Source organism: Sander lucioperca, chromosome 20 (genome assembly GCF_008315115.2).
Source record: "Sander lucioperca isolate FBNREF2018 chromosome 20, SLUC_FBN_1.2, whole genome shotgun sequence".
In the NCBI taxonomy this organism is placed as follows: domain Eukaryota; kingdom Metazoa; phylum Chordata; class Actinopteri; order Perciformes; family Percidae; genus Sander; species Sander lucioperca.
Genome location: NC_050192.1, coordinates 11467014 through 11495013, shown reverse-complemented (window position 1 = coordinate 11495013; position 28000 = coordinate 11467014). Strand labels below are relative to the sequence as shown.

General features: G+C 39.8%; 1 protein-coding gene and 1 long non-coding RNA gene across 2 annotated transcripts; one reads left to right on the top strand and one right to left on the bottom strand.

Annotated features, from left to right (window-relative positions):
* Window positions 1-2: 2 nt before the first annotated feature.
* Window positions 3-27998, bottom strand: adipor2 (adiponectin receptor 2). The gene is made up of 8 exons (XM_031313372.2): window positions 27756-27998; window positions 13742-14005; window positions 5349-5522; window positions 4254-4425; window positions 3361-3547; window positions 3037-3224; window positions 2505-2698; window positions 3-2306 (listed from the first exon to the last, which is right to left on the bottom strand). Exons 2-8 carry the CDS (start codon window positions 13814-13816, stop codon window positions 2178-2180), a joined length of 1119 nt encoding a protein of 372 aa, XP_031169232.1. The 5' UTR covers window positions 13817-14005; window positions 27756-27998; the 3' UTR covers window positions 3-2177.
* LOC116060028 lies at window positions 19417-20517 on the top strand. Its single transcript, XR_004107434.2, has 2 exons — window positions 19417-19585; window positions 20261-20517. It is a non-coding gene; the product is annotated as an uncharacterized LOC116060028 (long non-coding RNA).
* Window positions 27999-28000: the final 2 nt, after the last annotated feature.

The following is a 28000-nucleotide window of genomic DNA, read 5'->3' as shown; positions in this document are numbered from 1 at the left end:
GACAGATTCGGAAAAAAAACTTTTTATTAGAACAATACAGCAGATATAAAGGTCTATTGCAATCAAACACTCCCATCAGAACAGAACGTGTGCTTCAACAGACAATATTTGCTCCCCAAGAGAAATAAATTAATATAAACTACATCAAATAAAAACAGAAAATGAAGAAAAAAAAAAAGAAAAACTGAGAAATTTAAAATCTTGTTCAGAAAGAGCTGCCATCAAATAGAAACTAGCAAACTTAAATTTCAAACAATCATAGACATACAGTTTATGATAAGCTCACAATTTAAGTGTTTCCGTTGTGGAGCGAGATTTTGGTATTGCCAGAAAGTTCCCCTTTTGTTTTAATCTCCAAGTAAAGTCTCCATATCTGAGGCAGGTCATGTGTCCTTAAAGTAGTATCATATCTTTAGAGGACACTTCTTTATTTGCTAGGACAAGAGAGACGTGGTACGCAGGGCCTCTTTCCTAACTTCACATGATCTCTGGATAAATAAGAGAAACCAGTGATAAATAATAGAAAAGAAAAAAAAGAAATTAAAGCTTGTAATAATAATACCAAAAACAGCAGTGGATAAAGTGAAATGCAATCCAATCAAAAAAAAAAACATGTTGTCAGACAGAGTAGCCAAAGGAGGAGGACTACAATGAACTGCATCTGTACTATAATAATACTGCAGTTTGACCAAAATTATATATATATATATATATATGACTCTGGGGCCTTGTTTATAAAAAAATATCTTCAAGTTATCCTTGTGTAAAAAAAAAAATATGATTTTTAACAAATCATGTAAGGGCATGTCATAGAAAAGAATAAACTTATATTGGTGACATGGAAATTGTTTTTATATTTAGACATAGACAATTTATAGTAAAAAGATAAATGAAAATGGCTACATATCAAGAGGACTCTTTTATATATCATAGTTTTGACTTTAGATTTGGTTTTTAAGCACAAATGTTCGATGTTCGAAATGAGAACGTTTTTTTTCTTTCGTGAGGCCTCATTTGAGATCTGTGCACCAGGTCTGTGACAAACACAAAAGTGGAAAAAACTGAGTAGAGAACAGTTGTTCTGCTGTCTCCTCATTTATATTTCACGGTTTTTAGATCAGAAAAATGACTCTGAGTTGTCACTTCCCACCTGCACTGAAGGCAAAATACCAGCGAGTTTTGAAGTCGCCATTTGTTTGATAAGATTCAAATGTTGTGTTGTATATTTCCTCCTTGCTTCCACCTGTCATCATCACATATACAGACTACATGAAGTTGTTTGAAGCGATTCCCTCCAACCACAGAATTATTGTATTATTCTCACCATTGCACCTCACTGCTAGAGCAAGTATATATATAAGACCTCTCCTCCTCATCTTTAGTTGCTTCATCATCTAACATATTTATTTCTTCTTGCCATCATATCATAACATTTTTTTCTTTTTTCATATATATTTCATAGAAATCTATAACCCCAAATTTAGAAATCTTATTTACATGGAAAAGGTTTTCTTTTTTTACTTTTAAAAGTGACTGCCCACCCCGATTCCCAACATCTCACCCTGCAACCTTCACAATCATGAAAGAAATCCACTCAGTTCTTTTTCTTTTTTCATATTTCAATGCTCTATAGTGTGACTTAGAAAACAGCATTTAGCAAAAAAAAAACACACCATAAAATGTATTTTTTTAAAGCCATAATTATGCTTCCTTTTCAAATTCAACCATTAAACAGTCAGAACTCAACACAGAAGAAAATGTAGCATTATTGAAGGGAGGTTTTGGATGCCTCACCTCCCTCCCAAACAAACAGAGATACTTTCTGGAAAGAGCAGAGTCTCAAAAACGGGTTTATAAAACACACATCTTGTTTCATAATCGAAGCAACAGAGCCAGAGGAGGTGGTGGTGGACAGACAGACAGACAGAGGGACAGAAAGAGAACAAAAACCCCTGTCACTCAGTTTTAGAGAGGCCATTCTGTGCATTACGCACACAGACACACACCAGACGAGCCACGTCGGTCTTCAGTTTAGTGGGAGAGCGTGTGTGCATGTCTTAGGTTTTGTGTGTGTGTGTGTGTGTGTGTGTGTTTGTAACTCTGTGCACATTATTCAAAACAGTGCCTCCCCATAAATTGTGTGTGAGTAAATGACTGAGTCAGTGTGTGTGTGTGCGTTAGAGGGTGCCGTCCGCGGTGCAGCCCCCTCCTGCCTTGAGGCGAAATTCCTGCAGATTGGAGACACCGTGGAAATGAACGCAGGCTCCTGCGACCACCAAGATGTGGAACAGCTGGTGGGAGTGGAACTAGGCAGACAGAGAGAAAAAGAGTAAATTAAATGTGTGTTAGAGAGAAACAAGAGAGCCAAATGTGATGATAAAAGTGCTCCTAGCTTGGTATTGCTTTAGCTTTTAACATGATAAACAAATAGGGGGGAAATGGCTTCAACTTTGAGAATGCATCCCTAATATTTTGTGCCGTGTGTGTTTTTGTTAGTTACTTACCCAGATGTCACACTTGCCGGGGAAGAACCTCTCAGGGATGCGAGCGGCGTACAGACAGGCGCCAGTGATGTAGAGCGTCGCCATGAGCAGCAGCCAACCCATCTGACCCATTGTGGTCGCTTTAATCAGACCCTCGCTGATGACAAAGTGCAGGGTAGGAACCACGCCGCTCAGACCCAGACCCACAAACACTCCTAAACACAGACATTGAAGGAGAAAGACTGTGAATACTTGAACCTGCATTAAAAATGTGTTTTGGGTCACTTGAGGTGACTTATATTCACATTATAAAATTAATATAGCAAACATGTTAGCGAACAGTTGCCTATTTACACATCCAGCAGACACAGAGCAATATTAGCATCTACTTGGAGCCATATATCTGGCCACTCTCTTCCAACTCCTGAGGGAAATATCTGGCTCTTCAGGAGCTAAATGCTCCACTGTGTTCACCAGCTAGTTGCTAACTAAGGCTAAGAGCAGCTTTACAGTACAAAATAAACATGTGTATCATGTCACTATCTCACTCTACCTGCTCTGACTCCTCTGTACTGTGGTGTGGCGAAGAAGTCACACTGGGAGACGGTGATGGCGGCCAATCCCAGTATGCACACCACTATCAGGTAGATGAAACGGGGCTGAGGGGAGCAGTAGAAGGAGTAGTATAACCAGGGGACAAACGAGCCCATGATCAGGAAAGCGATCCCACTGTAGTCCAACCTAGACACAGGGACACAGAGTGGATGATTACAGACACTGTATGCCCATTGGCTTTACTATTTCAGTTTAAAGGCCATTTTTCTTCTGTAGAATCTTAGATAGTGAAATCTGTGAGTTTACAGGATGTGCGTCTTACTTGGAGAAGACTCTGGAGACGCCCTCAGAGTGGCAGTAGACTGTGTGGAAGAGCCAGGAAAAGGAGAGGCAGAGGACAGCTCCCAGGAAAAACATCCCAATCACCACCTTCTCCTGGACTGGAGCCACGAACGACATGTTGGGCCTGAACATGAACATCAGACCCAGACAGAGGAAAAACAAACAGCCTGCAGAGAGAGGAAAAAAGACAAAGAGAGACAAGAAGACAGAGTGAGACTTAAATATTATTTAAGAGAAGAACCAAACAGACCAAAACAAGATCAAAAGCATCAATACTATTCACACAATCTTACTCAAATCACAAAGGCATGTAGGTGCAGTATCTCTGTTATAACCACTAGGTCGGAGCAGAAACCCACACAGGTGTTTATAAATCAGAAGAAACATGCTTTGGATTAAACAAAGTGTATACATTACAAACAGCTTTAAACCAAAGTTGCCAAAACACAAATCCAACTAATTCTAAAGGCGCTCACCCAAAAATAATGCCCTGGAATTTCATTGAGGACTTTGTTTTCTTACACAAACCCACACCTCAGCTTTTGACATCGCAGTGCTTATAAAAGCTAATAAAGCCTGGTTTTGCTGCTTGCCGTTGTGACATTTTACATTTTTACATGTCTGGTTTAGTGAAGATGAACTAAAGAATAAAAACAAAAACGAGTGAACAGAGAGAAACCACAAACACTAGAAGTACTTTTAACTCTTCCTTCCTTCCTTCCTTCCTTCCTTCCTTCCTTCCTTCCTTCCTTCGGGAAGTGAGGTTATAGTTGCCTCGTCACTCCACTTGAAGAGACAGCTTTAATTTAAGATAGAAGCTTTGCTGGGTGTTAAGATCTGTGTTGTAAGAGCGTCGGTGAGTGTGTGCACTACCTAGCAGATGTGTCCAGATGTTTCCCGTTTCTGTGTGGATTCTGAAGATGCTCTTGAAGCAGGCGCGGAACGAAGGCATGGGTGGCCTGTGCCCGTGGAGCAGAAAGTCATTGTCCTTCAGCCAATCGGGGAGCACGTCGTGAGGTATGACGCGCCACCGGCCCTCCCACACCTGATTGGTTCATAGATAGAAACATTCTATTAAGGTTAAAAAAAAACTAAAAAAAAACCTTATGGCTGGTAAGAATGGAAAATTAAAAAATGACTCTTATCTTGTCCTTTATGAGAAGCAGCTGGTTGTTTACTGAATGTCCTTTTGTTTGTGTGTGTGTGTGTGTGTGTGTGTGTGTGTGTGTGTGTGTGTGTGTGTGTGTGTGTGTGTGTGTGTGTGTGTGTGTGTGTGTGATTGTGTCAGAGAGAGTCCAAACTGGTGCATCAGAAGTCAACGTTCCAGCAGTGTCATCTTACAAACAGACACCTTTAACTCTTAATGTCAGCAAACTTTCATTTTTCTTTTTTTTTCAAACTTTCACGTTCATTTTTTTTTATTTTTAAAATAATGACACATAGTTGGTAAAGAAAACCCCTACAATACATAAACCATAACGATGGTGTGAGAGTTTCAGGCAAAGTAAATGACAGAAGAAGAAATCAATAATGTGCTGTTCTTTTAATTAACTTTGCACTTCCATACTGCCCTGAAAACACATATCACTAGTAAACTGGTTGAATTCTGCAAGTGACTGCCATGTATTTTGGACATTTTCCAGTTTGGCTCGTGTCCAGACTCATGAAACATGTTCTGTATAAGAGATAAAGCAGAACTTAAAAAAATTAAATGATAATCCCCAGTATATGAAGTTTGCTCAGGACACTCTGTTTTCATTGTGTTTTTATGGTTTTATTAGTTTCTTTTACTATGTGGTTTATTGAGTGTTGTTATAAAACCGCCTCGGTAAAACAAACATCACTCACAGGTGTGGTACTCCAAAACGTCTGTATAGATTAGTTAAGGGTCAGAATGCAGGGCAAATATGTCTTTTCTACCATTTAAATGTGACCTAATACACATGCATACGTGTGTGTGTTCATTACCTTGTGTACAAACTCCTCCATTCTCTCCATGGCATGGTGAGCCTGCAGCAGCGGAGTCATTCCCATGAAACCTTCATCACTGCTCCTCTCATCCTCTTCCTCCTTCTCCTTTCCTTCTCTTACTTCGTCCTTCTCTTCATTTTTTCTTCTCTCCTCATCGCACTCTGGGACCCTCTGACAAGAGAAGAAACAGACACATTGTTAGGACAGAGTGACTTTAGAGGACCGGTTGTTTTATGACACCTAGGACATTTTCTCTTGTTCGAACAAAGAGCAAAAAGGATTTTTTTTTTTCAAACTTAAAACACTCTGATTTTAATTCCTTGGGTCATTTCAGCTTAATTAGACAAATGATGTGAAGTGTGACTGGAAGAGCGAGGTCACCCCTTTAATTTGAACCTGCTACAAGCACATGATATCCACTTCAGAAATGTGTGAGAAATGTTCCTTTCAGGTTCATCATTGCATAACCTGCTGCTGACCCGTGGTGTTCGACAACAAACACGAATTGGTCATTGTGATCATAAGCAAACAAACTGTGGAATATAATCAGTAATGTGTGTCTTGTCTTGGGCTACAACTACAGTATGTTATTCATACCGTCACCTCAATGACTTTTGCCCCCTTAAAAACAGATCAATGTCTACCTGTAACCCCCTGTGATACTTTTTTCCTTGCCAGACCTATCTACACAGCACTGTGTCAGAGCTGGAGTATGATCTAGCTACACCACTTATCTATTCTGGAATAGGGGGAAAAAAGCTCTGGCTTGTTTGTATTTCTTTAAACCAGTCACAACCATCCTGGGCAGCTGGAAGCCCTGGATGCAGTGACAGTGCCCTTGCAAAATAGATAGCGCAGATAGCAGAAGGGGAGGGACATCGGGTGCATGTCATACTTAACCCAGCACTGTACATCTGGTAGCCAGACTAACCAATGGGTGACTTTCCTCTTTCAGATTGTGTAATTTGAAACAAATGTATAAGACTAAAGGGATACAACTAACCAGTATTTCACAAGAAAATACAAATGATTACAGAAAAGAAATTAATTAATCATCTCACGACGCAGTCCTTTAGGGTGGTTCAGACTCCTACGTTGAGAAGCGCTGTCTTAGTCAAGAGTCAATATAAACATGAACACTGATTAGTGTGTATTTGGGTTTCTTCTCCAACTGTATGCAACCAGATCAGGTAATTAGAATTATAACAAGCAAAACTTAAAACACACAGTATATTTTAAGAAAGAATTGATCATTTTTGATTGAACAGATGTCGACACAGTCTCACCAATCTTCCCTGTTTAAACAGAAGATTAGACAGACAGTGACAATTCAATCTAACAGCTGGGGACAGAATTAATATGGCTAGTGCTTTGTGATAAATACACAGTCATTCATCATAACTGACACAAACAGTCACACACAGAGCTGAGCGTGTCACACACTTATACACTAAAAACAGTGATGTGTGTGGACTCAGGTGCAAAAAACTGATAATGTGCTGGCACACAACAAGGACGCATTGTAAAAACAAAATTATATTTCTTTATCACCAACACAGACACACAACCTTCACCACATACAGGCCATGTTCTGCTGAAATGAAGTGATTACAAAAGATGTAATTTATTTTATTTTTATTACTCCCAAGGTGGAGTGTGTGTGTGTGTGTGGAGGGGGCAAAAGAGAGACAATAGTGAGAAAATCGAGAAAATAAAAGCAGTGAGACAGAGATAGACAAGACAACGAAAGCAGAAAGAGGCAGAGAGAGAAGTCCTGTTGTATATATAATGCATGACTAACCCATTTTAAAAAAAACCCAGCGGCAAAACACTACAACTGCATGGTCTCTGCTTGTGTGTGTGTGTGTGTGTGTGTGTGTGTGTGTGTGTGTGTGTGTGTGTGTGTGTGTGTGTGTGTGTGTGTCTGCGTTGACAATGATGTCTCATATGTGGACATTTGCATGTCTCACACAAAGTCTGCAGACTTTCAGGTTTCTAAAGTCAGACTTTGTTAGTCGGACATCTGCCTTTGTGCCAGTGTATTGTCTGCGCTTAATCTTGCATGAGGATAAATCTCAGTCTGCAGCTGTGTATAGTAAGAAAGGGACAGACACACACACACACACACACACACACACACACACACATCCAGTTTCAATCACACCTGAAGGCGAGCAACTGTAAAACCACATTCTCATAAATCCACTGTTTCAAAGCTAAGATAAAGGTGCCATCAATTGTGTGTGTGTGTGTGTGTGTGTGTGTGTGTGTGTGTGTGTGTGTGTATGTATGTATGTATGTATGTATGTATGCATGTGTGTATGTGTGTGTGTGTGTGTGTGTGTGTGTGTGTGTGTGTGTGTGTGTGTGTGTGTGTGTGTGTGTGTGTGTGTGTGTGTGTGTGTGTAAGTCAGTGATTGAGTGTACTATGTGAACAGAGGGTATTTGGGTTACTGCCAAGTAGTCACGTGTGCTCTGCAGTCTTTGTGTGTGTCAGTAATAGCCTCTCATGTGTGCCCAATGCATGCATGTAATGTAGGTGTAAGCTTAAACCCAGATGCTGCCAGTCTCGCTGTGCATTGTGAGGTTATTCATGAAGGGTGTGAATACCTCGGTGCATGTGTGTGTGTAGGGGGACAACAGGGTGTCTTCTAGGTGTACTCAAGATGCCATCACTAAATAATATACACACACAATCACACCTGCACAGATGATGTTGAAGCACGGTGATACACACAACATACACACTGATATTTCACACAATACATACAGGGAAATAGGACGTCTGCTACTGTACTGTAACAGTACATGCTTTCAGGGCAGACTGGAATAGAGGACAGTGTGTCATACACACTCTGCTTTAGTTAACACATACAGTACGCAAAAGAAGGCAACATAGATAGGAAGAGAGAGGTGGAAATGGGTGGGAATCATTTAGCCTACATACCATTACCTGTACGTTGAAGTGATTTATGATCAGCCACCTTGTCACTGGAAACCACCTTTTTACTGAACCACTACAGGCAGCTGTACAGTCACACTCGATTTTGTTTTTGTTAAATCAGGTTTGTAAGAAAGAGAGAATGTGTGTGTGTGTGTGTGTGTGTGTGTGTGTGTGTGTGTGTGTGTGTGTGTGTGTGTGTGTGTAAATGAGTCACAATACTCTTAACGATAGTGTTATCACATCACATGACCTTGTCTTATTCTTATTGGTGGTGAACCAAAGCAGGAAGTAGGGCTAGGCAATATGACGATAGATAGATCGTCAAAACGATATTGAAATGTCTATTGTATATATATTTTCTATATTGTTTCAATCGCTATGTTGACAAACCAGTGGCCGAGCTGCGTTACGGCAATAATTACGTCATTTGGACGAAGCTTTACATTCTGATCCTTGCACGTGGCAGCAAAGCTGGAGCGAACCACAGAGGTGCTGTTTTGATAACATGGAGTATGGGGTATACAAAAAAATAAGCTTTACCATTATTTCTGTATATCTATATTCTGTAATCAGATCTAATAATGACGTAGAGAGAATATTCAGAGAGGACTGTTAGGAGTGAAGTAGGCTACGGTTCTTGGAATGTGGGCTACCCCCTAAAACACGTTGCAGACACACGTTACTTGGACGAATGCAGTATGTCTGCCACACGTGATTCAACATCAGCTGTCCAGTCTTCAACAAGTCATCACAGAGGTTAAGGAGTCAGATTTCACTCTGTGTGAAAGTGTGTATGTGTGGTCAAGGTCTATCCTTGGCTCGTGAACAGTATGACTAACAGTCCGGGGGTCTGGGGGTCTGACACAGAGCCACAGTCACATGTGTTGGGAAATCATCATCAAGGTTGTTGATATACTTTCAGCAGAGCACAGTTCCTATTTTTCTAGGAAGAGATTTCCTTGGAAAAGCCTGAGGGGATCTTTAAGAATCCGGAAATTTATTTTAACAGATTTGATAACATATTCAACCTGTTAAAAGGGAAGCAATTATCAAAGTACGTATTTGGCTTAGGGGGAGTTTGGAGGAATCTACCTAGATTGGAAAATAATATTACTAACTTTACATTGTCAATATCTGCTTGAGGCTTGTAAACGTGTAGGTCTGTTGTGACTTTATTACTCCAGGCCATGTTCAAATCTAGCATTGACTGCTGTATTATAGGGAGCAAACATGCAGATAAATAATACCGATAACTAGGTCTGCAACAAAACTGATTGTGGCAATTATTCAGATTGGTTTTCTTTGCTTTTAAACCTACAAAAAGGTAGGGTGTATATAGATTTGGGACACAAGTACAGTAAATATTTAGCGTTGTATTAAACACAACAGCAACACAACAACTACAGTTCGAAAACCACGATGGATAAAAGCACCCTGGAAAATCTTACAGGAAGGGAGTGTGTTTGCAGGACAAAGTCAAGAATAACAACAACAATAGCACATAGACTTCCAACACTTTTCACATGAGTATGAGCTCAGCAGCTAGTCTTGGATGATGTACACACACGAGAATACGAGAGGAACGAGGAAATCCCTTGAGACACCGGCCTGCTCAAGATTAAATGAGTCAGGTTTTCTTAAAAGCCCTGGAAGGCCAATCTATCCCTCTGTTTCACACACATTACTTAAAGAACATATATCCAGCTCCCCTCAGACTCATTAACCATTCTGTACGTAGACCTGGCTAATGACTTTTGTTTGACTAATGACTATTATTCACATGCACACACACCTGACCAGCCTGTGTGTGGTGAGGAATCCTCCGCTCTAATTAGTTTTTGCTAAGCTCTACATTCAACTAGTGGATAACAAGTTTGAGAAGGAAGTGAGGGAGGAGAGACATTTAAGGAAAAATCTTCCATCTTCCACTGAAACATGGAGCTTTAGAAATAAACAAATTCACATGCTGACAGTTTGGTAGAGGCTGGGATCCAGGAAACAGCTGCCAGCCAACAAGAATACAGCTGAAACTCTGTGGACCAATGACAGCAGAGTCTGAACGTATAAAGGACGACAAAGAGGGAAGAGCTCACCCTTGTACAGTGTAACCCCTGCACAGGAGAGGCAGAGAGATTCAACATGTGACTTGCACATGCACAATGCCCTCTTGGGACCAATTTGGAAAAGACGCCAAGACCTTCAAAAACAGAGTGTTACAAAACAAACACGCATGCCCGACTCTAAAAAACAGACACTGTGCTCAGGCTGCCACAATACAAACTGTTCTCTCTGTTCTTGCCAATGATGACCAAAAGGAGGGCATGAAAAATCGCAACAAAATAACTGATTTTTATCAAACTGTTCACAGTTGGAGGGCTTAAATCATAGATCTTCATTTTTATAAAGCCACTTCAAAGTATTTTTTTCTTTTTTCTTGTGTGATTGGTAAGGAGAATGGATGCCAAACTGGGGCTAGGTATCACCTGCAGTGCTGGGAGATTTTAAAAGCCAATGCAATGTGTGATCTTAGTTGCTTTCTGAGGGATTATTGAAGTCGGCTTGTTTGTGTAGGGTGTCAAACTACTTCTAAACTATCCCTTATTGATTTCATTCATTACATCTATACAAAGAACAAAGGCCTGGATTAGACAGAGGAAATCTGTTAAAAACTAAAATTGCTTATTTCTTTAAGATATATTAATGACTATGTCAACATTGTGGGGAAATATGATTATTCGCTTTGTTGCCTGGACTTAGATAAAAAAGATTGATACCATTCTCATGTCAGTTTATTCCTCAAAAACAATGACAATCACTGCAATGTCAGAGCGTTCAATGCATTACGATAACATAAATGCTAGAATAACTTTGATGACAAGTACAATAAGAGGAAGTAAAACTGGATGTCAGATCCATCTGAGGCTGGGCGTTGATGCATGAAAGCAATAAAAAAAACAAAGAGAGGATGTTCAGAGGACTCAAAGGTCCAAAATCTCAAGCATTGTTCACTGGTATTTGTTCACTGTTTATTGGGTGTACTGTGTAATAAAATTCCACAGCTGAGTGCACGGTATGTGCCGAGTGTGTTTCATAGTTTAAGGTGCATGTTTACAGAAAAGCATCTGTTGTCTCTGTATTGCGTAAAAAACACAGTAGTCTATTCACTCCCTGGTAAAAAAAAAGCAAGATTACATTATCCAACTTTACTGAGTTCTTTGGCTATCTTTAGAACTCAGCAGGATCCGTTCTCCACTCTCCTGAAAATCTAATTGTCATTAGTTGTATTAGCACAAACTTTCAACTGAAACTGACTCGCCTAAAGCTCACGCCATCTAAAATTCCTCCAAGTCTTTATTACCTAAATTGAATTAAACAATCAGAAAAAGACACTCGATTGAACGTTACTGACATTGAAAGTTTGGCATTTATAGATCTCCAATGCAGATATAAACTGAATAGTGTTTTAGAGTGTTAGTTTTAGAGGCATCACTATGACATGTTTTGACAGCAACAGTCTAAAAACAATTCTGAGCACCAGATTCCCATTAGGATGAGATTGTTGGCAGTTACGGCTATTGTTTCGAAAAAATGTCATGGGGAGTAGAGTGCGGATTGGGCCACATTTTTCTGTCCGAGCCCAGCCCACGTCCGACAGAGCATGTACCGAACCCGGCCCGAGCCCGACAGGCATTAAGATATTTATGTCCGAGTCCAACACAGTTAAAATCTCGTTTTTTCTCATACTAATGACACATGTACGTTTGTTTGTGTGGAAAGCCCGCTTTTATTAAGCAACTGTAGGAAGGCATTCGGAAATGTCAACAGATGAGCGCATCAGCGCACACGGGACAACAAGCGCACGTTAACACAGGCGCTCACCTACATAATAAGCTTTTTTAAATTTAAAATGTTCAATGCCTTATCGCGCTGATGTGCCGAGCCCGACCCAAACCCGAAAATCATTTCTAAATATCTGTCCGAACCCGGCCCGGCCCCTTGGAAGCGTCGGGTCCCAACGGGCTCGGTTCGGGTATCCATCCTCTAATGGGGACAAGTTCAAAAAGGTCTGAAAAACAGGAAATTTGAAAGATTAATAGTTGTGTCTTTTAACAACAACAAAAATTTTGAAAGAAGAAATCAAAACTGCCAAAATAAGACACCTAGAGACATCCCATCCAATCTGGTGGCAAACAGGATGTGGGATGCCAACCCCAACCCCAACCACACACTCGCATAAACATTTCTAGACGCACACTAACACCTCCCAAAAATGCTGAAATATTCAAAGTGCAGCCTGTGGGGTGTTAAGACAGCCTGTCCTCGCTGATTGGGGCAAGGGGCCCATAGTGTCCTCTCAGGTGTCCGTGTTGTGTTACAGCAGGTAAAAAGGACACGCACGAGCAGACACAATACACACACGCGAACACTATTGTGTTTCAGCTCAATGGCTGTATACGAATAGTCTTTCACATTGAACAACAGACCGGCAGCTGGCACATTTGTTTGATCAGTTCAATAGGTTGCCTTCACGGGATGCTAATCACACAGATTTTGTTTGTTTTCCTGCCAGGAAGATGTCTGTATACATAGACATAACAGGCTTATTTTTAGGGGCTGTGCACACATTCAATATCCACATCACTTTAGACTTGGAGTGGAACTAAAACCGAACATCAGGCGAAGCTGAGCCAACCCTCATCATAATGCACTGTTAATTACTCTAGCACAGAATGACTCATCGTCAAGTTTGAAAAGCCTTGAAGGTGGTGAGGGTGTCGATAATAAGTGGAGGTGGCGGAGGTTAAAAAGCTTGATCAAACTGTGCAAAATCAAGTTCCAAGAACCTGCTGGAAAAACCTAAGAAGCTGATCACAACATGCTCTATTCTCCTTCAGCAACTATTTCTGAGGTACCCCTGAGCAAGGCACTCAACACCCGGATGCTCTGGTTATGGTGCTCAGTTATAGTAGTAGAATGTCTTTAAAGTTTGTGTTAGTTTTTAACTTTTATCTGTACACTGTTGGTAGACTGAGCTTGTCTTCTCCTGTTAATTACATAACTTTTACTGCTCTTTTTACTGTATATACTGTATATGAATTCCCATTCATGCAACTGTCAAGATGTGTTGATTCAGATTTTAATTTGGGAAAAACTCCAGTAGATGGTTATGTTTCTGTTATTATACTGTAAGACTTTGCTGGTCAGCATCAGTTACAGAATATTGTTCTTCCCTGCTAACAACACCTATTCAATTATTCATGTGAAGGCGTGTGTGGGATAGCTTTACTGTGTGACCAGTCGACCCATACCGCACCACATGGCCCTGACCAACCAGATGACAGCGTGTGTGTGTGTGTGTGTGTGTGTGTGTGTGTGTGTGTGTGTGTGTGTGTGTGTGTGTGTGTGTGTGTGTGTGTGTGTGTGTGTGTGTGTTTTGGATACTCACCGCATTGTGTGAGGGGCACTGTGCGGTGCTTGGAGAACCTGAGATGGGCGTGTCTGCTCTCTCCTGGGGACTCATGGGATCTGTAGGCGTGCTATCTGTTGCATGTTCAATGAGGTTTGAAGTTCTGTGTCGCAGCACGAAGGCTGGGCCCTCGGCCCCACTCGTCTCTCCTCTGTCCAGCTTGAAACGCTGGACTGGCCTCCACAAACAGAAGATTTAATAGATGAAGATGACTAAATCCAGTCTTTGGATCTTCACTCCGAACTTTATGGCAGAAATGAGATGGGTAGAAAGAGAATAAAAATAGGTGAAAGGAAGAAAAAATACTTTAGTATCCATGATTTTGTTTAACCTCAACTCCGATCAAAACTAAACAAACACGACAAAACAGAGTAAAGAAATCCAGACATTATAACAGTTAAAACACCATATTTTTACAACATTAAAGTAATAAGCTACTACTGTGTTGCAGTTTCCTAAAACAATAAAAAAAATACAAGCCCATAATATAACTTATAAATGTCAAACATGGCTTTAAACCTGAGCAATTATACGCAGTTAAATTTTGGATTATAATATATACCACAGTCAAAGCATTAGGAAGTCTTCTATTTGGGGCTGACTAAATAGGGCCGCACACCAACGGTATCATATTAAAATGCGACAACCGTAAACAACAACAGTCAAAATGGATTCTCGTAAATGGAGTATAAAAGAAACACGCTGTCTGATTTCCATTTGGGAAATCAAACGGTAACTGGAAGATTCATATTGTAACCGGGCGATTTATGAGATTTCAAAAAAGCTGGTAGGGGGTGGTTACAGTCCAGTATGGCAGCAATGCCAACATTAAATAATACTAGGGCTGCAACTAACGATTATTTTCATACTCGATTAATCTGTCGATTATTTTCTCGATTAATCGATTAGTTGTTTGATCTATAAAAATGTAAAAACATGGTGAAAAATGTGGATCAGTGTTTCCCAAAGCCTAAGATGACGTCCTCAAATGTCTTGTTTTGTCCAAAATTCAGTTTACTGTCACAAAGGAGAGAAGAAACTAGAAGATATTCACATTTAACAAGCTGGAATCAGAGAAATCTTATTTTTTTTAATAAAAAAATGACTCAAACGATTAATCGATTATCAAAATAGTTGGCGATTAATTTAATAGTTGACAACTAATCGATTCATCGTTGCACCTCTAAATCATACACCTCAAGAATGCTTCCAGAAAAGCCAAGAACTCCGGTAGGGACAGGATAAGCTTTTGCGAGAGACGCACGTGGATTCTAATTCCAGGTGTGAACTGAAACACTTGTGATCGGATCACCCAAGATGCACGTTAATGTCAGGTCTGAACAGGCCTAAAAATATGATAGTGGAAGCATAATCTAATAGTTAAAAGGTTCAAGTTCAATCCTCTTAGAAGACAAACAATCCTGCAGATGTATCACTGTCTGCACAGCACTACAGTTCACTCAAAGCAGGTCTGCATTAGAGATAAGATGATGTTGGTTGTTTTGCTTTGTCTCTGTTACTTCAAAAAGTTACCCGTGGTATCAAGGCATTAGATCTACTAACACTGGCAGCCAATAAGGAGCTGCCAACTTGCTGTCATTGTGAGTTGCTTAGCGACAAGGTGTCCAAGACAGGAACAAGTGACTCACGCAGAGGAAGTAGATGTGTTTAATGTTGAGAATTTAAGAGTTGAGAATTCCCTTTTCTTCTTCATCATTCTCTAACTACGTCACAGTTTGTATTCTGCTTTACAGGAAAATGTAACAAAATCACTTCATTTAAAATTAACTAGTGCAGTGCCCGTTTGGAGTGCATGCCTGTTCAGAAGGATTGCTTGGTTCTTAGTATATTTTTTTCAGTCGCGGCTCAGCTGCGGCTCATTTAGAGATTTGGCGTGTCCCCTTATTTTCGTCTAGCCGTCACACATCCAGGTAATCCCAACGGTAAGTCTTATCCAGCACCTGTTATACGATATGCTACTCTCTGATAGAGTTGATCGGTTGCAACACAGCAACTATACAGCCCCACACACACCCCCACCCACCCACACACACACACACACACACACACGTGTGTGTGACATGTGAGGACTTTAACCACAACCTAAATTTAGAGGTACACATGATCAGTAAAAAAGGCCCTACTAAAAGTCCTTGGTTTGGAAGATTTACTTTTCTATCCTTGTGAAGACATTTAGCCTTCATTAGAATAAATGTGCTCATGTGTACCTGTACTAAATCCATTTTATAGCTGCGTGTTTTTACAGCAGCTTGTTTCCAAACACTCACTTACACAGCCGAAGCTTTAATATGCTTAATGTACCGTAAATGATGACAACTGCAGCTGCACATTTATATCAGTATGTCTTATACTGCTGAGATCTGTTTGTTCTCTGTGTCTCAAACACAAGCACAGCGCTCCAGAGGGGCCAAGCCAATGTGAACATGCCCCCAAGCACTGGAGCACTTCATTTAAACCATCCCCCTGTGCTACCACAAACATACATTAGGGGATTACACACTCAAGGGGGGGGGGCAACACAAAGGCATGCACATACACAGCTGGACACGTACTTGTAAACATACACACACAGACTGCTAAAGACATCATTTGTAATAGGCTGATTCAAGCATGTAGAGAGCAAAAGAGCTGCAATGGATCTAAAGTAAAGGACAAGGTAACACACTGATACAAAATATTTAACTGCACATAAACTACATCGCTTTCATATAACCAAATGTTAAAATTCTTATCTTACTTAGAATGAAAGCACAAGTAATCACAAGTGATTGCTTTTGCACCTCTTCTGCTGTACTGGATCATATTAAATATAATAGAGCTTAGAGAGTCGAGGGCGACAGAAGGTTGGCTTCTTTGCGTTACTGCTACTCGGCACCTGACTGTGTCTCACCATGCATAAAGCATCAGTTTGAAATAGCTTTGTTCTTCCATCCAGATTATAGTTTGACACAAGCCAGCATCAAATCGGTTTTTAAAAAAGCACAATTTTTGGATGTGCAAAATGCTGGCTTAGTGTGAGTGAAAGGCTGAAACAGAGAGGATACAGTGTGTTTTCATATCTAGTCACCTGTGTGGGCATGAAACGGACTTTGCAGGACAACGTATATAATAAATAATATACCCACCAATACTGTATAAGGACAATGTATAAGAGCCAAACTAAATACATATTCTATAATGATAATTTAAATGGCCCTACTACAACCCTAAGCAGTCCCAAAACTAAGAATAACTAGATGTTAGGAAACGGACATTATTCTGACATTGGTTATTTACTTGCTTTAGTGATATTACCCTGTGCACTTCCATGAAGTACAATTGTTTATACTTAAAAGGTAGAATAAAAAAAAAACTGTGGGATTGACCTGAGAAGTTGATGAAGCTTCTGTTCACCTGCAGCTAACACTAATTACAGATACTGTAACAAATGGAGCAGCTTTTTACAGAGAATAGGTGTGTTGTAAGTGAGTGCATATACATGATGTTTTTCCAGTGAACGATAATTATTCTAGGGAAGAAACATCAAACCACAGCTGGTGGTGGTGAAAGAACAAAAAAAAAAAAAAAGAGAAGTGAAAGGCAAAGAGACACGACAACACAACAGAAAATTACATAGAAAATTAGGGCTATAGGAAATAAACAGAAAGTTTCATAACCCAATGACATCGACCAACAGTCAAGATCCTGCGAAGAGATTAAAGAAGACTATTTGAGCTGAACTGAGATGGCTGGCCAGTGGGCTAATCGAAATCAAACACTTCTACACTCAGAGACTGTCCAATCAATCTCTCCCCTTATCCTCCCTCCTCTTTCTCCCTAATCGACTATTTTTTTTTTAAATTACATTGAAGCTCTTTTTGAGTAACTGCACCCTCATTTTCTGTCATGATGAAAAGTGAGATTTCATGCAGGGTCCTTATTAACTAGGGAATAAGGGGAATAAACTACTTTTGATGGGGTTCTTTTGCAGCTGTAATCGATTCCCAAGATAACAGTCTTGTGGCCTGATTGCCACGCAAGAACAAGCAGCTCTCCTGACAATTGAAATAGCTGAGAAGTTTGGTTCTGTGTTGGTCTGATAAGAGTCTGGAAGCAGTGGAACAAGAAAAAACCATTGAAGAGACTTGCCTGGATGGCCACACGTGACCATCTCACTCTGTACACACATACATATAGAGAGAGAGTATGGCCAGCTTCCTACAGTTTCATAGCTATGGCTTTGCCGTTTCGATCTTTAAAAAGTTCACATATTGAGGTGCAGACTAGTGTGAGCATCAAAATGTAAAAACACATCACACAAATATTGTCCACTATACCATGCTTCATTCACCTCACCAACTATTTTTGGCTATTTTGCTTTCCTTGGACTTATAGATCACCATAAATACTAAAATAACATGATCACCTTTAAAAAAAAAATACTTCTTACAAACTACCACATGTACTCCTTGTGGATACAGAAATTTACAAGAGAAACATAACTGCAAAACATAAAATATTACAACCATCTTTTTAGAATATTCATTAGTAAATACAATCTTTCATGTTGACCCAACAATAGGTAAAAAGGTTGAATATCCATGTTTTAATACATTTTTTCAAATTAATTTTTCAAAACATAATATACTTAAATGTCTTCCATCTCTTAATATTCGCAGATAATCCTAACTAATATCAAAGCCAATCTATGGTTGACCTTAACACATCCACCCCTTAATTAACTCAAAAGATTGTTTACGAAAACCGGAAACAACCTTAGACACCACCCTGATGGAGGCAAGATAGCCAAAACATGTGGTGAGGTCATTAGAGCAAAGTGTACTGAGGAAGAAACCCACAACCGCACACACATACACACACTCATCGCCTGCAAGAACCAACTCCACAGTAGCAAAACAGGCTGAAAAGAACACACTGACCCCATATTGGGATGATAAAAAAAGACTGGACATGAAAAAAGAGAAGAGAATTGATTCACACGGCCATACCAAATGGGGCTTAAAAGTTTCTGTTCAGAGAGAACAGCTAACACAGAATGTCTGTCGACAACAGGATGCTAAATAACTCATCTAGATGTTTCGTGCGGTGTGGCTATATGATCACAATTTTGGGCTCATAAAAAGCATTGTGAATGTCGTGTATATACACCCTTATTTTTTCCCTATTAAAGTCGCTGTATGAGATTCAATTATTTTCCACACTCAACCTCCATGAAACAAACCAATCACGCAGACAACTTTACCATCTGCTGTTTTTCTGCAAGTTATAGCAACTCAGAGAATACTATCAAACTGCCCCAGAGTGACACTTTAACCCCAGGAACTGTACTGGCATAGAGGATAGCAGTCTGAGGGAACCAGACTCGTGATCTTCTGGGTAAGCCTTGGTCAAGAAAGGGATTTATCAACACTCCTCGCTCACAATGTCACTTTGGGGTTGCGTGCTGTCAGCAATATAAAATAGTCTTTCAGTACACTCACTAAGTTCCTCTTTTCATTTTTTTTATATTTTATTCTCTTGGCATTATAAACCAGCTCTGATGCTACAACAGCAATGTCTTAAATAAACATTATTGTCCAATGACCATGGGTGCTATTGATTTGGCCCAAAGGTCAATACCAGCAATACTGTGGGTGTGTGTTATTCAGCTGACAAAACAATACGTCTTGCCGTCTGTGATGGCATGTTGTGAATTGGCAATTTTAAAAAAAACTTAGCAATTCTGTCGAGACACAAAGGACAATATTGATCAACACTTTTTGACTGGCAAGATGGCGGAGAGCGTAAACAACAACTGCTAAAGTGAGTTGTTCAAAACATTTCTTTTTTTAGTAAACTCTGTGTACACAAACAATGTTCTCAATGCTCGAGTTCATGTGTAGAGCCCCTGGTGATACTCTGAGCAAAGTTTCATGTTGTGTCGAGCCTTCTCAGTGTTTTAAAAATAGCGATGTTGATGCTATCATAGTAGTGCCCCTAGCACTCCCATTCATAAGGCCATTTGACCGAAAATGAGAATACGGTCAATCCTAAAAGTGGCGTTTTTTTGGCGTCCTAATTATGCTTTTAAACGAAAGTTTGACTCAGGTACATTCACAAAAAGACCCTAGGTTGCATTTTGGCAAGAGTTACGCTTTAACACATTCATGGCCAATGCAAACCATCTTTACATTGGGTAAACCAGTCAAGAATGTAAACATTTGAGCGGGTATAAATGGTAATGATGTATAATTACATGGAGAATTTTTAATTTTCTTAATCTTTTAACTTTCAATCATCCTGTGATCTTTTATCTTGCAACATCATTGAGTCTAGGTTTCATTTTATACAACACCTGTAATTATTAACAAACCTTTAATTTTAATCCGACATTGCACTTGGAGATTAATGTTAATTACAAATATATTAACATGCTATGATCAGCATGCTAACAGTCTACACACAAGGTCATTTATTCATGCGCATTATTCCACACAGGCATGAGCATGTGCTGCAGCATTCCCTCCTGCGTAAACGCAGGCACACGCATGCACGCACGCAGAAGACAGCTGACTTCAGTTCAGTAGTGTGGAGTCAGTCACGGAGAACTGTATAGCTGTGACGAGGTGGCTCCAAAAATCAATCCTGGCAACCGACAGACAATCCCAGCGGGAACTCAGATGAAGAAAAAAAAAAAAAAAAAAAGAGACTGAAGAGAGAAAAAAAAAAAATAACGACTTAAAACCGAAAAGAAATGTCAATGGAAAACGATTTGTTCTTGTTTTCTTTCTCCTCAAGGAAAAGAGTGAGTGGTGAAGCTGAGTAGCAGCTGTAAAAAGTGGAAGTGAATTATAAAGAAGCAGAAGTACCCATTTCTGGATCTTATACTCTGGATCCACATTAAGGGATCTGTCATGGCTGTTTGTTTGTATTATAAAATCCCATATATCACTTTGTGTATATAAATAAGTGTAATAGAGAAAGAGGGGGGGGGGGGGGGGGCTTCAGTAGGTGACCTAAATGATGGCGAATGCTGCCTGAATATGAGGCATTTAGTTTAGGGAGCCAAGGGAGAGAAAACATGTTTTATGAGGAAGTTCACTGCAGACAAAGGCAGTGGACAGAAGAACGGTGAAAGCATTACTGAAAGCTGAATACTGCTAACTAAAGGACAAAGAGAAGGTGAGATGCAAGAAAAAGACGTTAAAGGATGACAGAAGATATGACCCAATAAACCTGCTCTGCAGCATCGTCTGGTTTTCAGACATGCCACTATACATGCGTACTGCATGGGTGTGGGGGTGTTTGTGTAGTGACACATCCAGTTGTAGACTATTTGAAGGAAAGCAGTTTTCCTATACTTCCATTTAGCAGCAAACAAATGTAGGACAATATAGTATAGTACAAATGCTGTGTAAATGTTTTACAACCATAGACTATTCACTGGGAGGATCTACCGTGTTTTTAGCATTTTTGATTTCATGTCAAGCCGATAAATAATGCTACAAAGTGCAACTGCCCACTTTCTTACTCTGACTCTTACTCAGCTGTGTATTACTGTTTGGGGCAAAGAGCCTTCTCAGCTACAGTATAGAGCCCCTTGTGAACTTGTCTGATTGACCTACATACAAATCAAATTGTAAAACCTAATCTTTTTTGGAATTATAACAAACTGCCTTTTCTGTTAGCAGATATTTGCCTCCTGTTGAGTGTTTCACCTAAATCTCTGTAGTTAAATACCTATTAACTAGCAGCTCTTGGATGCTAAGGAGGCTTTTAATTAGTGCTTTATTAAAGACAGGTGTGATGGAAAGGCCAACAAGTTAAAACAATAACAACAACAAGTCAAATACACAGGAGTCTCATTAAAGAGATCTAGTATCTAAAGTAAAACCTATTTCTCTTACATTTTCTATTTTTCGGCTATTTTGTGCACATTATAATAACCACACTGCTTGAGGTTTAACTAAATTGCTCAAATAACATTTGACACAGTACAGGACGTGTACTAACTTCCACAGCAATGTTACAAAATCCCTGTTCAAATTCTTTTAGTATTGGCTCCTTGTTCTTGTGTTGTAAATGTTAGTGGCTGTAAAGCAATATGCCCTTTTCCCCACAATGTGTGCTCACTCTCTGATTTACTTCGTCAGACATGGCCTGTGGCCTGCTATGTCATTATTTACATAGACGCACGCATGCACACATGCGTAGTGCTAGTAGCACTGACAAGATCTAGGATTATATTGAGTTAATAACAGACATCAACCCAAACAGACTAGGGCTGGCCACGAATATTCGACTGTTAAATATCCGTTCGTTGGGTAGGTATTTGGGATTCAGATATTCATTCATCAATTCTATAGAAAAACAGAACCCGGCACCCCACCTAAACTTGGGCATGACAATGAGCTTTTTCCATGACATCCCACCTGGTTTTTCAGGTTAGACAGACAGCCACAACAGTCAACAGGAGACAGGGTATGTTAAAACAGGTTACACAGGCCTATCAGTTTAAAATCTGTCAAAAACAGGTTTACACTAATCTGTATCTTTTCTTTACACAGTTTTTTTTCTGAGCAAGTGTTTTCACAACCTGATAGACAGCCAAAAGGCAACAGCTGAAATATTCTGTAGCCTGTTTTGCCGTCAATACTGCCGACGTTGTCTTTGCTGTAATCAAATCAGTATATATTTATGTTTATGGGAAACATACATACATGTGTCCAGACAAGGCTAGCAGCAGCAGCGCCGCGTCAGACACGTTTCTGGTGTGCAAAGACATAGAAAACGACACGCAGCCGCCACGCAACTGACACGCAACAGAAACGCCACGCTCACACCATGCAGACAGTGTGCAGGAGCCCTAAGCCTTAGATAGGGAGCAGAATCTTTTTTATTGTTAACATTGGTCCAAAAGCCACAAACACATTATATAAGATAACAACTTCCTGTGACAACACATTTCGCACATTGCCCTTTAGTCAAACATAAAGTAAAGATCAATACCTGAAAAGTCAAGGTGAGTGTGGGATGGTAGTAGATGGCTGTGTAGGAGTATTTTAATCAATTTAGGGATGTCTAAGTGTTGGTGAAGACTCTTTTTTTGTTAACTTGTCAATATCTTAAGCCCCTGATCTTGCTTACGCAAGGAGAAAAAAGAAATTGACGTCAATGACTTACTTTTATTAATTTTGTCTTTGTCCCTACAAAGCAACTAAACCAGTACATTATCAGCCCCTGAACTGAAATAACATCAAACCTTTTCGGCTTGCGGAAAGAGAAGAATTACAATTATGAGTTTAGTACTGAATGCTCAATATCAAATGTTAATTTGGTGAAAAAAAGCAGGACCTTAACTAAAAAACAAGACCTTTTGGATGGTAAATTGTTACTATTTTTTTAACTAAAGTGGCCTGCTGTTCATTAACTATTTTGCAGAGCTGGAAATCACAATAAAAAAAAAATAGATTAGTCATTTGAGTCAAATCCTTCATTTGGTGGTGCAGTTCACTTTACAGTACTTTATGCTGCGTGTGTTCCTATGGCAAATGGGTGGTGAATAGGCCTCCCTTTGTATTTGGGGCAGCTTTACAATGATTTAAACCTGCTGTTGGAGACCACATGACTGCTTTTACTGTTCACTGGGACTATGTAATCACACTGCACTTAAACATAACCACACACATACACACCCACCCTACCATGATATTACTGAAAACACACCTTTGATTTTTCTTTCTCCATGCAGCTACACTTCAAAGCTAGTCAATGCAAATAATTACAAGTGTTTGCTTCAACCTTCTTGCAGCTTCACATGGGTGTGGTTTGTTCATAAGAAAATGAATAATTGTCCGTTTTAACATATGAACTCCGGACAATGTCCGATGAATCAGGTCCTGCACGTAGCGCACAGGAGATTTTCTTAAACGCGTTCTCACTTACTGGAAATACTCTTTAGACGAGGGGTGGTGCCGGGTAGAGCGTGCAGGAGGCAGGAGATGACACAGAATACACCGCATCATGGAGACGGTTCATAATTGAGTCTCTTGCCGTTCATTGAATTTGACTGACGATTTCAGAGTCGGCCCTTACCAACAGAAGTTCCCGAATCTCGCTGTCTGTACAGTTTAGACATTGTAGTTGACGTCTTTGTGCAAATCACCCTTCTTCTTCACCCTCGGATGTTTGTTTTCTTCCGGTTTTTGCACAAGCCGAAAGAAATGCCATCAACATGCCCACTCGCTTGCTATGAAATCTCACACGTTCGGCTCAATCGGAGATTACACACACTTGTACTAGGGAGCTGGCAGTGTAAACGCCATTCGATGTCCGATCCAACTGATTCAGACATTTGCGTTCTTACGTACAGCTCTGCCGGGTAATGTCTAGATAATTTCAGGTTTGCAGTGTATGTGTGAAAGGGGCTATAAAACTTCAGAGTATTTAAATTTTGCCTAGTTGCCTTTTTAATCCACATTAACCAACTGACTATTAAAAAACAAAAGATTATCAAGAAAATAATCTTACATCATCTAGAATTTTATAACAATAACATGTCATTTCTGGGTTATCTGTATAAGTGTGTGTCCTCTGGTTACCACTCAGTCCTGCTACAACTGTGAGTTAGTGATGCGGCTGCCAGCAGTCTTATGATGGAGAGATAAACAAAGAGAACCAGTGTGAAGTGAACCACACACACACACACACACACACACACACACACACACACACACACACACACACACACACACACACACACACAATTGTTCTCTCATTTACAGTATACACAAACAGGCAGCCACGTAGCATAGATACTACCAAGTACACACACACACTTGAGAGATGAAAGTGGTAATATTTTACGATAAAAAAAATCCCATTAATATTCCATAAGTATGTAACAGGCTAAAACTACATGTCCCCACAACAAGATATTCCTAAATTCATCAGAAGACAAGAGCAAAATACCATTACAGATTACACACACAAGCATGGTCACATGTTAGGTGACATTCATGTGCCCTTCTCCAGAGATGGGCCAATTCATCATAGTCAACGGTTTGGTTTGATATGAAACAAACTAAGACAAACACACAACCTGTGTAACACTCTGTCACACATTTTAAACAGTGGTCTGTCAAACACACTCCCAAACTCCTCCCAAACTCCAACCAAACATACACACAAACGGTTTAGCAGGCCATCTATCACTTAAAATGGTGGGTATTATTTAAAAATTTCTTGAAAAATCAAATGACATTCATTGACAATGGCACGAGCCAAACCATGTTCACCAACAAATGACCTGATGGTTCCAGAAGAAAGAAGTAGTCCCATCTCTCCCAGGTTATTTCTTGTATATAAAAGTATTTTTGAGGGCAATCACTGCTTTGTTTTCCGAGCAAGAATTCTTATTGTTGGGGTGTGGATGAAGTCATGCTTTGGATGAACTTGATAATAATGGTTAATACACACACGCCCAGGTCTGCCTCACAAATTTACTAACACTTATATATTTACAAAGCAACATGCATGTACAATAGCTGTTAATGCTGTTTACGCTCAGCAGTGTTTAGGGCTTTATATGCTTATTGTGCCTACGGACAAAGTAATTAACTAGCGACAGGCTTATTTAGCTGCGAGTGTTATGTTTTTACATTTTCACTTATAGGCAACAACATAACAACAAACTATTTAAAAGAAAGGCACATTTTGTTATTTTAGTTTTGTACACTACACACACAGCCCTGTTTTGAGTAGTCAGGGAAGAAGAAAAAGCTCACAGAGAATAGAAGAAGAATATGAAATTAAGAGAGAGGCAGCTACCCTTTCTTATGATCAATACATTTTGCACTGACAGTTCTCTACTATTCTTAGAAGCTATGTTTAGCTGCTCTTCTAACTGGTACACTGTCAAAGACTGACTTCATTTTACATTGAATTCTTGCAGGTTGTACTTCCAGTTAAAAACATGACGTATTGTTCAATAAATAACCATGTTGAGCAGGGTGAGACTCGGTGCATACATCAGCTCAAGCAATGGAAGTTCTGAATTCATTCTTTGTATAATTGAAGATTATTATCTTCCAACAGGAAATGACTGCAAATGTCCTGGTTAGATGACTCTGAAGTGTCTGAGACACATCTCAGATAAATGAACTCCAGCGGGTAAACTTATTGTGGTGCTACTGTGCTTTGTATCCCTATGTGGGTTTTGACATGCATAAGTGCAACTTGAGAATAACAGCAGGGACGGGTGTGTGTATTTATATTTACAGATCACAGTTTTAAGTTTCTTGGTTCCTTCTTTTAAGTATCCAGTGCTGTTAAGTTGCATAGGAGCAAACCTGCACTGGGAAATAATGACACTGGGAAACCCCAAAGGGTCAAACTGCACAAGAAGGCACTGATTAAAAATGCAAATAGGTTTCAACACAAATACCAGCTAAGACGCTTTTCTATGAAATATCCATGGGCTAATGGTGCTAGGGAATAGCTGGGAGAGTTTTTGTACATATAAAGTTAGGCTATCAGCTACCCAGCCCATGAAATATTTATGAGATGACATAATGCTTTCTGGCAAACCAAACAATCAGAAGAACACTGAAATGGGATGGGCATACAGTACATTCAGTACAAGTAAAAATAAATATTAAGTAGCAAAAAAGTGATCATTTAATACTCTATAGTCACTTGTCAAATACATTTTAACTATAGCTGCTGAGATTCCAATATTGTAGAAAGCGTCATATTTATATGGCAAAATAGTAAATATTGGCTGGTTAAGAATGAAAATGTTAGCTTCTTCTTTGAGCAACTGTTCAGGAAAACTCAATAATAAAAACCTTATGGTTTACTGTATGAAATATGTGTTAAAGCCCCACAGACTTACATAAAGCAGACAGATTGGGTTCAGATCAAGTCTTCAATTCAACAGGAAATTAACTTATACTGTCTTACATAGGAACATAATTTGTTTATGATGTAATTACGGTGTAGTCTTAAAGGGTTCTACAGAAAGCAGTATCGTCTTGATCTGAAAGGTCATGACAATATGTTACAAAAACAGCCTGTTGGCTACTCGGGTTTAAATGATTTACAGCAATTTATTTCTGATTTCACAAGACATCAAAACCTGGATTTCAAAAGAACAGGAACCAAGCTGAACCAAACCAGGACTGACAAGTGATTACATTAATCAGCATTTCCAGCAGCTAATTGCATCTTGCTGTTTATAAGATAATACAGGCTCTCTCAACCATTCAAATACGAAAACAAATACGCTGAAGTGCGCAAACATAGCAGCAAATTGAGCCATGCTAACCAATGCTCTAAACTCCGACACAGAGTACAGAGGAGTGAACACTGGCGATCAAGCAAGACAAAGAAACCCAAAACTCCAGCCAGACTACCTTCTGTTGACAGCGACAATACGTACTTGCAACACACAAAAGGAGCATTTTTATATGTTTGACCTTAAGCTGTTGCAAAACTGTTTCACCTTACATTTGACCATTGTCAAAGGTATAATAAGAAGCAGGCTGCAGCCGGTTGCAGTCTATCGACGGGCTATGATGATGGTTTGTTTACACCGAGCTAGCGAGCTGGCTAGTCCGCTAACAAGAGCTGCCACATCCCAAAGAAGCCAGATAACTATTTAACAGAGCTTGTGTTTCTTTTGACAGCTTACCACATCGACCTATCAGCCTTTACATATTGCAAATAATGCTACATGTGAGTGATAATGTTTCGTAAAGAGAGAACAAAGCCCTGCTTTCTTGCTGGCTAGCAGATTATGCTTCTCTCCGTTGTTTTGACAGCCAGAATTAGCTGGATAGCAAAGCCGCTAGCTGGCAGGTTGCATTCAGAGAGGCGCTAACGTTAACGCTAGGAAAGTCCTAGGTGAATCGAACAGTCTGAAACAAGGTAGAACAACAATACTAACAATTAATAGTGACCAGTGTTAATAGTGACCAGTTGTAATATTCACCTGGCCCTGATGTCTGAAGATGAATCCGTCATATGGGTAACGTAACACAGTTAATGGAGTTGTAGTCGCTGCTCTGCTCCTATACTATTGAACGATTACTGAATGTCGCTAGACCAAACTGGACTCAGCGACGTCGGAGGGAGGCAATCACTGCGTGACGCCGCTCGCATGAGCGGCAGATAGCCAATCAGATCGCTCAACGAAAAAAATCCATTACTTACAATCAGGAACAGGAAAAAACATTC